Consider the following 13,668-nt stretch of genomic DNA (forward strand, 5'->3'; position numbering starts at 1 on the left):
AAGCTGCTGCTCTAAAGCGCAGAAGAAGAGGGAGGGTATTGTTCCTACACCCTAAGTCTGATCCCACACATCTGCTCTTGCTGGTGTTGGCTTTTCTTCTGAGTTGGGGAAAATGGAGGCAACTTTCATCACGGATACGTACGCAGCTTTCACCCAGGTTTATCCTTTTGCTACCCATAGCTGCTGATAAAACATTATTGTAAACTGTGAGCATGTGACTTTGCCCGTATGTCCTATAATTTGAAGAAGCAGTAACTTTGGTCTGGTACTACCCAAGAAACCACTCCTCGGTTCCCTTTTCATTCATTTTGCTCGGTGTATTTGAAGCAGTTAGGAACTGTTAGAAGTAAAACCTTTTGAAAGAAAAAAGCAAAGGTCAAAGTAAGGTACAATGTGGGAGGAGGAAAAAGATCCTTTATCTTTATTTTTCTTTTTAACACACAAGTTCGTACCACGGTTCCCAACTTCCCCTCCCATTCTGTCTAGTTCTGACAAAGTCTTTAGGTGGAAGTTGAACAGCCTCTCCTACATGCAAGTAAAATAGCACTTTGATTACAGGGGTATTCCTTTCTGAAAGTAATCGCAATGCCTCAGCAGGCCCCCATTCACTTGTCACATCCTTTACAGATGTGCACTCCTGCCCCTCACCTCAGTAGCTACAGCACACATGTCAAATGTCCCCTTCATGAAAATCACCGCTGTGTGATTTTTACCCGACTTCTTCACCTGACTTTAAAGACTCTATACCACCATCTCTCATCTACCAAAATTCAGTAGCTTCCTTTTTCTTTCGAAGAAGAAACGTGGTCCCAACGTCACAAGGGAAACGGAGCTAAACTCCATGGGAAAATGAGTCAGTACAACAAAGGGAAGAAAGGGAAGAAGGGGGTGGGGTGGGAGTGTCTTCCGAAAGAGAAGCTGCCCAACGAACTTCTGCAATTTAACGGTTCTGGGGCAGCAGAAGCGGGGCGTGCAGGAAAACAACAAAGATGGGCTCCCCGCCCTCCTTACCGCCGTCGAGCCAGAGGAGGATGCAATATACACGCGGATCACCATCCTGGAAACAGCGGCCGCGGTGGTTTGGGTCCTGCAAATGGCTGGAGAGCAGCGGCAGCAGGGGCTGGAATTGAGCTAGCCACCGATCAGGGGCTGGAAGACAAGGGTGGGGGAATGTGGAAGGGGAACTCGCTAGAGTCCCGCCTCCTCCCTTGGCCGCTTGCACTGGGCTGGGTTCCCAGCCCCAAACCCCGGAAGGCACAGGCTTGTTTGCATCATTTCTAGTTTTTTTTTTTTAAAGGAATCTCGAATAGCACCGCGAGATCTGTTAACATTTTTTTTTTTTTTTTTTTTTTTTTTTTACTATTCCCTTCCTGAGAAGAGGGATAGGAGAAACAGAAAAAAGGAGCATTTAATTAAATTAGGTTAGAATGAAGGACCTTTTCCCACGGAGACTAAAAGTTCTACATATAATTTTCCGCTCAGAAATGTATGCAAATAAGAAGACAGATATTCTTTGAATGCAGGCACGTAAGAAAGCCCATGCTCTTAAAACCTGTTTATTATGTACTGATTGTTCTGATGTTAGCTGGTGACAAGAATTGGGCACTGAAGGACTTAGCCATGCCACAGAAGGTTTTTAAAAGTTTCAGGTTTCCCTAAACCAGAAATGGCAGAATTTGATTGCTTTTGGACCTTGCCTTTTTTGTTAAGATAAGGAATCCTGCTTCTGTGGGAATATGCAGGAAGACTGACTGGCAAACTCAAGAATGGAGGAAGAAAATTGAAAACAAAACAAAACAAAAAAAACCTGTTGAAAATGCAGTGTGAGAAAGTAAATGATGTTTTGTTTCGTACTGCATTGTTTCCTTATTAACTCACTGAGGAAACGGAGTTTGGATCCTATGTTGCAGGACATGTTCAAATGGTGAACAGAAAGGGAGCAGATGGTTATTTGTAGCTCTGGGAAAATAAGCAAACAGTTGATGATGTCCAGAGAGCGCCCATATACTTCAGACTGTAATTCAAATTTCCAGATGATCAAATCGAACCTGAATTACGTTTCTAAGGAGCTCCCACCATAAACTGGCGCTACACTATTGATAGGGTCTTCAGTGTTCCCCTAAACTAACTTCCTTGCATAATTATTGTTGACTCCCCACTGCGATCGCACTACTTACTCATTTTCATGCCTTTGCTCTTCTTATCCTTTTGTTCACCTTTTCCCACATCCTCACATTCTTTTCTGCCCGCCCCATCTGCCCAACTCTTACCTTTTCTAGATCCGAATTAAAATTGTTACTCAGATGACCCCGCAGGCTCACCTACGTCACCCTCATCATTGTCAGCAGTAGGTTGACACTTATTGCGCTTCCCAGGCTACAGGACAGGGAAATCTTCCTCCGCGTTTTGATTTGGGAAAACTGACATAACTTGCCACCCTCAGTGCCCAACATGTATTCTATTTGAACTGATAGTCTTTTTGGAATTGATGAAAAAAATAAAGAGAAAAAAAGAACAACTCTTCTATTTATTCTACATATCCATATGACAAAATTCATATCTCCAGAGAACTAAATACCAGGATTAGCAATGCCTCCAGTGGGCCTTATCTGAAACTTTGATGAATGGGCAGATGTTCTCTGATACTTAATTTCTTTTAAATACAGATGTATTATTATAAGTGGAAATATCCCCAATAAATTGATATATGAACAAAATCTGTTGATCTTTATTAACAGGAACATTTAGGACATGTTTGGGGGAAGCGCTTTACCAGTATTTTTGTCCTAGAAATTAACACAATAGATAATATTGGGCTTGCTACCTACTATATTCAACCACCCCTGGAATGTATATCCTAGAATGGTCATTTTTGCACCATTTTACTCCCTCACAGCCCTGTCTGGAAAAGTATTTGTTCATATAATTTGACTGAAAGGTTAAAGCCTGATTAAGATGGATCAAAGGGTTTTTCAACAGTATCTGTGATCTATGGTCATAAGAAATCTATTTATTATTAATGAAATGCTAACAAATTTCAAAAACTATAAAATAAATACATGCGTGTGCAGAAAACTAAATAAACATTGAAAATAAAAAATCATCCATACTCCCAATATCTGGAGATAACCATTTTTTAATATGTAGATGTAAATCTTTCCAGGCCTAGTCAGAGATTAGAGACATGAGGATAGCTATGAGGATTTGAGAGGAGTGGCAGGAAAGGAAGAGAGAGAGTACATATGTTCTTAAAATTAATTTATGATAAGATACATACTATTTTGTAAATGGTCCTTTTTCACTTAGAAAATATATTTTTAAAATTATACAGAACAAAAGCATACAGAAAACAGACTGATGGTTGCCAGAGGGGATAGGGGTTGGGGGACTGGGTGAAACAGGGGAAGGGGTTAAGAAGTACAGATTGGTAGTTAGAACAGTATAGGAAGTATAGTCAGTAATATTTTAATAACTACATATGGTGTCAGATGTGTACTAGAAATATCAGGAGGAGCGCTTTGTAAATTTTATATATAAATGTCCAACCACTATGGTAAAAACCTGAAACTAATACACAATAATACTGAATGGTTGAATGTAAACTGTAATTGAAAATAAAATAAAACAAATTACCCCATGTCAGAAAGTATGATTTTTACAAAATGATTTTCCATGGCTTTACTTCATTACATTTTATAGACATACCAAAGTTATTTAAATAATTCTGCATTATTAAACATATTGCTTTTCAATTATTTTATATTGCACTTTATGCTGAAGTATATACTTTTCTTTTTTTAAATTGTTTTATTGATTATGTTGTTACAGTTGTCCCAATTTCTTTTCTCTTTTTTTCCCTCCACCCAGTGACCCCCCCTCCCTCCACTTGTCCCCCCCCTTAGTCCATGCCCATTGGTTGTGCATGTAGTTCTTCTCAACATCTCCCTGTCTTCTCTGCTCCCTCCTACTATGCTTCTTAATTCCTGCACCACCTCCCTCCCTTCTCCCCCCTACCCCCTCCCTGCTGACCTGCCCCCATAATGTTCCCCATACCTATAGTTCTTTTCCCATGCTCATTGCCTATTTAGTTTGTCTTTGTTTCTATTCCCTAGTCTCTGTTGTTGGTTGTTGTGATACAGTTTTCATTTTAATGTTCATAGTTTTGATCCTTCTTCTTCTAAATAAGTCCCTTTAACACCTCATATAACAATGGTTTGGATCTAATGAACTCCTTCAGTTTTACTTTGTCCTGGAAGCACTTTCTCTGTCCTTCTATTCTGAATGACAGCTTCATTCGATAGAGTAATCGTGGCTGTAGGTTTTTGTTTTTCATTCCTTTCAATATTTCTTGCCAGTCCCTTCTTGCCTACAGAGTTTCTTTTGAGAAATCAGCTGATAGTCTAATTGGGACCCCTTCGTACGTAGTTCTCTTCTTCTCTCTTGCTGCTTTTAAGATTCTCTCTTTATCTTTAATTTTTGACATTTTGATTATAATGTGTCTTGGTGTGGTTCTCCCTGGGTCCAGCTTTTTTGAACTCTCTGTGCTTCCTGAATCTGTAAGTCTAGTTCCTTCACCAAGTTAGGGAAGTTCTGCTTCATTATTTTTTCACACAATTTTTCAATTTCTAGTTCTTCTTCTTCACCTTCTGGCAATCCTATGATTCAGATGTTGGCCCGCTTATAGCTGTCCCATAGGTTTCTGAGCCTCTCCTCATTGTCCTCACTTTTTGTTTTCTCTTTCTGCACTGGGTGACTGTTTGTTCCTTCCCTGTGTTCTGATTTATTGACTTGATCCCTGGTTTTCTTTCCCTCACCACTAGTTTCATATGTGTTTTTGTTCATTTCAGCAGGACTAGCCTTCATTCCTTCCTTGTCTTGTTTAAGATCTGCTGTTAGGTCTGTAAGCATTCATATAACCAAAGCTCTGAACTGAGCCTCACAAAGATTTCCTATCTGCTGAGCCGTTAGATTAGATATTTGCTGTCTGGTCAGCTGCGTCACTGGGATCTCTATTGTGATCTGTGCTATCTTGACAGTTATGTGTTTACCTTTGCTTGCTGGGCAGGGCTGTCACACCTCCTGCATTGTAGGGTGCAGAGCCCAGTGTACTCGTCACAACCAGGCGACCCTTCTCACCACGCTGTGGGGCTTTGTGTGTGTGGGGAGTCCAAGATGGATTCCCCCCATTCACTCTCTGCTGAGAGACAGGGAGCCTCCTCTTCCATCCCCACGCCCTCCAGCTCTCATAGCCCAAGGCAATGGGGGCCTGCCTTCCCCGGTGTTGGATTCGCGAGCTGATGGGTCTGGTCTGCAGCTGGGGGTGCTCCCCAGGTGCTTCTTCCCTCCCCTTGAACACAGGTGTCTGTGCTTACCGCTGTCCTGACGCCATCACCACAGCTGCCACCGCCAGCACAGCTCGGCCTCTCCACCGTGGCTTCGCCCCTCCTACCCGTCCAGATGAGCACTGCTTCTTTATAACTTCAAATGTTGGACTTCCATGTAGCTTTATTTTCTGGAATTTCTGGTTATTTCTGGTTTTGCGGTAGTTGTATTCCTTCTTAGTTGTGGAGGGAGACGGAGCATGTCAGTCTAGGCTCCATCTTGGCCAGAAGTTGTCTCCTCATTCTGACAGGCTCCTGTGTTTGTTTGCCTCTGCATCCCAGGTAGAGCTGTCACTCCTGTAACTTTGTAAGGGATGGAGCCTTAGGGATTCATCAGTACAAGGTGACCTATTTCACCACGTTGTGGCGCTGTATGTGGGGAGGGGTCCAAGAGGGAACAATGCTGCCCGCCCAGCACTCGCCCCTTTTCCAGGCACCTCTCCCACTTCCGCACCGAACTGGTGCCCCTCTAGCTGCTGCCCTGGCCGTCATTCACAGAGTGGGTGGGTCTGCGGATGTTCTAGGACCATGGGGGCCCTTTAAACAAGCAGACTCTGCTGAGAGACCCACAATTTCTGCCTCCACCCCAATCCCCTCTGGCCTGCACAGTCAGAAGCAATGAAGCTTGATTTTCCCCAGTGCTGGGATTGTGAGTTGTGAGGGCTGGTGAGGAGCTGGGAATGCTCCCCAGGTGTCTCTTCTGACTTTTTAAAACATATAACTGTGCTTTCTGCCGGCATGCCACTGCTGCCTCTGCTGCCGCCACCACACCGCGTCCTCTCCACCCTGGCTCCGCCCCTCCTACATGTCTGGATGAGTATTTCTTCTTTATATCTTTGTTTGCTGGACTTCCATGCAGTTTGATTTTCTGGAACTTCTGGTTGTCTCTAGTTTTGAGGTAGTTGTATTCCTTCTTAGTTGTGGAGGGAGACAGTGTGTCTGTCTACGCCTCCATCTTGACCAGAAGTCTCAGTATCCTGAAGTATATACTTTTCAATAAATTCTTGTCCACCTCTCTAATAATTTCTTCAGAATAAATCCCTAGATGTGGAATTGTTGGCAAACTGGATAGGCATTCCAGCTTATTGTTACAATGTTATAATTTGGGCCCAGTGTTGCCATGGTCTAGAGTGCAAGTGACAATTGTATTGAAGAAGTAGCTGATGTTACCCCAGTCACAAGAATTTTACCCCCCTCTGCCTCCTCATTGATTATCTTGATATAAGTCCCTAACATTCAGCACTTTTCTAAGGTGACAGTTAAGTTCTTACAAATAGTTCTCTGCCCCATAATCCTGTTGATGAATCAGATACTCATAACATTCATGGCGTCAGATTGAGTACATCACTACCCAAAATACACATTTTTGTTTTCTGTCCTACATTTTTGGACCAACTGTTGAGCTAGAGGATAGTATAGTACAGTTTTAGTGGGCTGTACGTACAGTAGAAGAATTAGGGTGTAAGGGATGGGCATAGGTGAACAACAAGAATAAGAAGGAGACAGAATTGAGGACATCTGTTCACATGGGAGGGTTCCATAGAGGATTTTTGTAATATGGGTCATGCATATGGCACAGTATAAGTACAAAAAGACATCTTCCATTCAAAACTTCTACTTCAGGCTTCAGTGTCCATCCATTCCTCTTTCCCAAACTTGCTCACTGCACTCACTGGAAGTTCTATTTTATAATGAGAAAACACTCGTACAGCTTCAGTCTTTTCTCTGGGTGTTCTTTCTATCCCCTTGCCTTCACTGATCATTTTTTTCTTTAGGGCAGCAGTTCCCCTGCAAGTGGAGACTCCTTGTGTTCTCACACCCCACTGAAAGTTAGGAGTCTCCAGGCAGGTTATCTTTATTCCTCGTGCCAAAAGAAAAGGTCTGACTAGGGCAAAAGCAGCTTTAGGTCATCGCTGAGCTTTTCAGAGTTGTAATCTATCCCCTTTTCTTAACCTGGTAATTCTTCACTTTCTTGTCTAGATCGCCAATGTTTTTAAGAAAATTTTGTAAAGTGTCTTCTAACATTTCAAATTTCCTTTAGCAAAGGGTTCTTCCAGATTATCTAGTCCACAATGGCCAGAGTAAGTTTTTTTTTCCTATTTTTAAACTTTTGAGAAAGTAAAAATACTATTTACACCACATTACAAAAAAGCCTAAAAATACACAGTTAAGAAATGTTTAATGAAATGTCTACAAAACATTACCATATCAACTTGTTTAAATATTAAATTTAGTGTTCATAAAATTTCCATTTCATTGGAAGCAATTGGGAGTTAAATTTTCTTCAGCAGAATTCCCAAGTATCTATAATGGTTGCCAAAAAATCACTGTCAAGCATAGTTTCATAATTTGCTTGGGACTAAATAATTTTAAATTTAAAAACAAAATTATAAAATTGTAATACTTTATATTTAATACTTTATATTTAATATATATTTAATATATATGTTTACTTATTTTTAAATTAATTTTATTGGGGTGACATTGGTTCACAAACCATACAGGTTTCAAGTGTACACCTCAGCAAAACAGCATCTGCATCCTGCACCCACCACCCTGAGCAAAGTCTCTTTCTGTCCTCATTTACCCTCCATTTGCCCGCCTCCACCCAGCTTCCACCCCTCTCCCTGTGGCCATCACCACACTGTTGTCTGTGTCTATGTGTCATATTATGTTTTTTGTTTAATCCCTTCACCTTCTTTCATCCAAGACCCCTTGCCCCCTTCCCTCTGACAGCTGCCAGTCTGTTCCATGTGTCCGTGCCTCTGTTTCTGTTTTGTTCCTCAGTTTAATTCCACATACAAGGAAGATCATAAGGTATTTGTCTTTCTCTGCCTGGTTTATTTAATTTAGCATAATAATCTCCAGGTCCATCGATGCTTTCACAAAAGATAAGATTTACTTTTTCTGATGGCCGAGTAGCATTCCACTGTGTAAATGTACCACAGCTTTCTTACCCACTCATCTACTGATGGGCACTTGGGCTGTTTCCAGACCTTGGTTATTGTAAATAGCGCTGAAATTAACATAAGGAGGCATAGATTCTTTTGAATTAGTGTATCCGGTTTCTTCTGATCAATTCCCAAAAGTGGAGTCACTGGGTCAAAAGGCAACTCCATTTTTAAGTTTTGATGTAGCTCCATACTGTTGTCCAGACTGGCTGTAAAGATCTGCATTCCCACCAACAGTGCATGCAGGTTCCCTTTCTCCACATCCTCGCCAGCGCTTGTTTGTGGATTTATTGAAGACAGCTATTCTGACAGGTGTGAGGTGATATCTCATTGTGGTTTTAATTTGCATTTCTCTGATGATTAGTTACAATGGGCATTTTCTCATGTCTATTTAAATAAGAAGGTAGGGACCCTGGCCAGTAAGCTCAGTTGGTTAGAGCATCAGCCAGATATGCCAAGATTGTGGGTTCATTCCCTGATCAGGGAACATGCAAGTATCAACCAATGAATGCATAAATAAGTGGAACAATCAATTTATATATATCGTCGGCAGCCGTCCGTCTCGAGAGACGATGGTTTAGCTTCTTAAGAGTCTATCTGCACCGCCGAGAATGGTTGTGCAGTCCGACTTGGGAGTGACACGGTATCTGTCTCCTCCCATGCCGAATCGACATCTTGCGATGACGCTGGAGTGTCCTCTCCAGTGAAGCTGAAGCTACAGAGCCTGGGCGGGGTGATATGGAGGGTCTGCTGTTGCCCATGCAGCAGACCCCCCCTCTCTTCGCAGCTGAAGGATCCAAGGGAAAGACGGAGTCAATACAGCTTGGCTTCAGGTGCGCCGCAGGAGTTGCCGGTATTGACTACAACGTCAAACCGCCTTAGGGACTCCGGCTCCGGATTTTCTGTCGGGGTTTACTCCCCTAGCCTTTCCCCTGAAGAGGTATGCCGCAAGGCAGCGGAGGTTTTTTGGAATCAGAGTTTTCCTTCTCTGAATTTATATATATATATATATATATATATATATATATATATATATATATATATATATATATATATCCCCTCTCTCAAAATTAATAAGTAAAATTTAAATAAATAAATGAATAAATGAACAAATAACTAAATAGGTACATTTGAGTTTTTATTTTTTAACACACTGTGGGGTGGCGTTTCCACAATAAGAGTACCCGGGTTCTTGATTGTATTCAAAGAGATTTGATTAGATTGAATCATCAACAGCGTTACTCAGTGATGACATAATCCGTAATTTTATGGCTGCTCTGGCAAGTGGCAGACTAGGAATATTACATTATTCTTCTGTTAACAAACAACACATTAACACAAAATATTTAAATACAGAAAAATACTGCACTTTGGAGGACTAAACTGTTTTTCTCTCTGGGTGTCAGTAGAGTGTTGTGCTTAAGAATTCTAAGCCTGTCTCACTTATCTGCTACGTGGTGAGGGGCATCAGCAGAAAGCCACGTCATGACTTGGTGCCAAAAGTTGTCTTCGCTGTATTGAGTCCAGAGTTCTGATCTCACCCACTACGTTATGTCCATAGTTGTGGCCACTAGAGGGCGCTATATACCCATGGAGAATAAATATTCCGTGATTAGGAAAGCAAAATTAAAAATAAGCTTATCGGCTCCATACAGAATCCCAACAGAGACACGTGTAGAATGTCATTTTATCCATTGTCCCTGAGAAGTAACAAGAAAAGTTCTTAGGGAACAATAGGACTCCAGCAACACCAATAATTATTTCTAAAATCTTCTTGTAATTGCAGTAAAGGCAACTGGTCTGTTATTCTTTTATTGGGAATTACAGATTCCAGAAGAGTAGTGAGTCAACTCAGTAATCACTAAAAGGAGATGTAATGGGGGATAGGGAGCAGACATTATTTCTTCCAAAGGGAGGATTGCTTTAAGATCTCTTTCACACAGAAACACACTCCATGATTTGTGGATTTATAAATCTGAGAAGAACCTCAGAGCTCAGTCTAACACCCCTAGCTCCCTCCACACCCTAACAATAATGACATCATCAAATTCTCATCCAGACAGTGCTTGTGAACTCCTCCAGTTACAGTTGGCTCACAGTTCTTGAGACATCCCTATTCCATTTTCGGTCAGCTCAAAACTTTAGAAATATTTTTCTGAGGTTGAGCTGAGAACTGTTTCCTTTTATGTTTCTTTCATACTAATAATTCACAGTTATAAACTCATCTCTATTCTTCTGAAGGCTTTTGTAAGGGAAGCCTTCTCTAAGTTAATATTTCCCATTACTCTAACCATACTCTGTGTGCCGTGATGTCTACAGATCGCTCCTTTCGATATGTTCCAGTTTGTCAGCATCTCTCTTGAAAGAGTGGCCTCCAGAACTGAATTTCATGCTCCAAATATGCTTTAATTAGCACCATATAGAGTAACATGGCGTCCTCATTCTGGACCCTGTGTTTCTCTTTTATTCCTTCTACTTGGTGGGAAATGATTATCTTATTGTGGCTCTAGTTAGCATTTCTCTAATTACTAGGCAGTTATGCATCTTTTCACATTTTATTGCCTTTTGGATATTTTATTTTGTGGAATACCTGCTCAGGAATTCTGGGAAAAAGAATTCTTTTTCCACTGGTTTGCAATGCCACTTTTGTCAGAAATCAAGGGCTCAAACATTCACAAGTGTTTGTATCATTTTTTTTCATTTATACGTGTCCATTCATAATTTTTCTCTTTTTTTTATTAAATTTATTGGGGTGGCATTGGTTAATAAATGCAAACAGCTTTTTTTTTTCTTTTTTTTTTTTTCTTAAGAATCACATATATTTACATTGTGGATTCAGGGTACACTTTTTACAGGAGTTGTTTCCAATGGAGTGGCTTTGGAAAGTCCACTCTAAAATGAAGTCACCTGTTGTTGTCACTGTTCTCCTCCCCAACCTCCCTTCTGGGACCAAGCACCATCCCATGACTCCCAAAGGAGACTCTCCTCTTTAGTTTTCCATGAGGCTCCCGGGCTGGCGCGGATTGCTCTTCGGCTTAGGCGTAGACAGGTGCTCCAGCTCATAGTGCCCGTTGTCAAAGGACTTGTGCATGGGTTTCTCTATCACGTCCTCCTTTTGGCTCCTCTTGTGCTCAATAATCTGCTGGAGCTGGTGGCCAGCATACTCCGGCCTGGTGGTCAGCGGGCTAGCGGGCACAGCCACACCAAGAATATCTGACACCATGTATGGGCGCAGCCAGCCCACCAGAGGAGTGCTTCCAGGGCTATAGTGGCTCTGCTTGTGGTAGAAGAGAAGTCCATCTACCTCAAAAGGGAAATCCATAGACAGCACCTTACACAGGCTCTCAGGGGTACAAGGAAAATTCTTTAGCCCCACAAATTTAAAGGGATTGAGCTTGGTGTTCTCTCCCAGTTTATTTTAATTGTTTTTCTATAACAGTTGTCCCACGTTTTCCCCATTGCTCCCCCCCACTCCACCCACCCCTTTTCCCACAGTCATTCCCCACCCGGTTGTCCATGTCCATGGTCATCTATACTAGTTCCTTTACTAGACCCTTCCCCTTCTTTCCCCCCTTTCCCCTCCCCCCTCTCCCTGGTCACTCTCATTCTGCTTCTTGTTTCAATGCCTCTAGTTCAATTTTGCTCATTTGTGTTGTTCATTAGTTTCCTGTATTAGGTGAGATGATATGGTATGTGTCTTGCTTGGCTTATTTCGCTAAGCATAATTCTCTCTAGTTCCATCCATGCCGTCGCAAATGACAGGAGTTCCTTCTTTCTTTCTGCTACATAGTATTCCATTGTATGAATGTACCACAGTTTTTTGATCCACTCATCTAATGATGGTCACTTAGGTTGTTTCCAGCACTTGTCTATTGTAAGTAGTGCTGCTATGAACATAGGGGTGCATAAATTCTTTTGAATTAGGGTTTTAGGATTTTTTGGGTATAATCCTAGCAGTGGAATCACTGGTTCAAATGGCAGTTCCATTTTTAGTTTTTTGAGGTAATTCCATAATGTTTTCCACAGTGGCTGCACCAGTCTGCATTCCCACCAACAGTGCAGTAGGGTTCTCGTTTCTCCACATCCTCACCAGCGCTTGCTGTTTGTTGATTTGTTGATGATGGCCATTCTGACAGGTGTAAGGTGGTATCTCATTGTGGTTTTTACTTGCATCTCTCTGATGGCCAATGATGTTGAGCATTTTTTCATGTGCCTATGGACCTTCTGTATGTCTTCTTCAGAGAAGTGTTTGTTCAGGTCCTTTGCCCATTTTTTAATTGGGTTGTTTGTTTTCTTGATGTTGAGTTGTATAAGCTCTTTATATATTTTGGAGATCAGTCCCCTGTCTGTGATATCATTGGCAAATATCTTTTCCCGTATGGTTGGTTTCCTTTTCATCTTGCTGATGTTTTCTTTTGCTGAGCATAAACTGTTTCCTTTGCTTGTTGTTTGTTGATTTGTTGCTGATGGCCATTCTGACTAGTTTGAGGTGGTATCTCACTTCTTGGTGTTGAGTCGTATAAGTTCTTTATATATTTTGGAGATCAATCTCTTGTGTCTGAGGTATCATATGTTTTCCCATATGGTTGGTTCCCTTTTCATCTTGCTGATGTTTTCTTTTGCTGAGCATAAACTCTTTAGTTTGATGTAGTCCCATTTGTTTATTCTTTCCTTTATTTCCTTTGCTTTAGGAGCTATATCAGTGAAAATATTGCTACGTGGGATATCTGAAATTTTCCTGCTTATGTTTTCCTCTAGGACTTTTATGGTGTCATGGCTTACATTTAATTCTTTGATCCATCTTGACTTTACTCTGGTGTGTGGTGTAAGTTGGTGGTCTAGTTTCATTTTTTTTGCATGTCCTTGTCCAGCTCTCCCAACACCATTTGTTGAAGAGGCTATTTTCATTCCATTTTATGTTCCTTCCCCTTTTGTCAAATATTAGTTGACCATAGAGACCTGGGTTTATTTCTGGGCTCTCTATTCTGTTCCACTGATCTATATGTCTGTTCTTATGTCAGTACCAGACTGTTTTGATTACAGTGGCTTTGTGGTATTGTTTGATGTCTGGTATTGTGATTCCTCCTGCTTTGTTCTTCTGAAGGTTGCTGAGGCTATTCAGGGTCGCTTTTTGGTTCCATATAAATTTTTGGAGTATTTGTTCTAGGTCTGTGAAATATGTCATTGGTATTTTAATAGGGATTACACTGAATCTATAGGTTGCTTTGGATAGTATGGACATTTTAATGATGTTAATTCTTCTTATCCATGAACACGGCATATGCTTCTGCTTATTAGTATCTTCTACAGTTTCTTTCTTCAGTGTCTTATAATGC

General features: G+C 41.2%; 1 protein-coding gene across 1 annotated transcript in view; it reads right to left on the bottom strand.

The window, feature by feature from the left end:
• SH3BGRL (SH3 domain binding glutamate rich protein like) overlaps positions 1-1,259 on the bottom strand; it is a 65,502-nt gene extending 64,243 nt beyond the window's left edge. The window contains exon 1 of the mRNA XM_090265070.1: positions 1,012-1,259. Coding sequence (XP_090121196.1) covers positions 1,012-1,056 — 45 coding nt within the window. The 5' untranslated portion in view covers positions 1,057-1,259. The remainder of the gene's footprint in view (positions 1-1,011) is intronic.
• Between the last annotated feature and the right edge of the window lie 12,409 nt (positions 1,260-13,668).

Source organism: Furipterus horrens, unplaced genomic scaffold, assembly GCF_987537825.1.
Source record: "Furipterus horrens unplaced genomic scaffold, mFurHor1.1.pri manual_scaffold_17, whole genome shotgun sequence".
NCBI lineage: Eukaryota > Metazoa > Chordata > Mammalia > Chiroptera > Furipteridae > Furipterus > Furipterus horrens.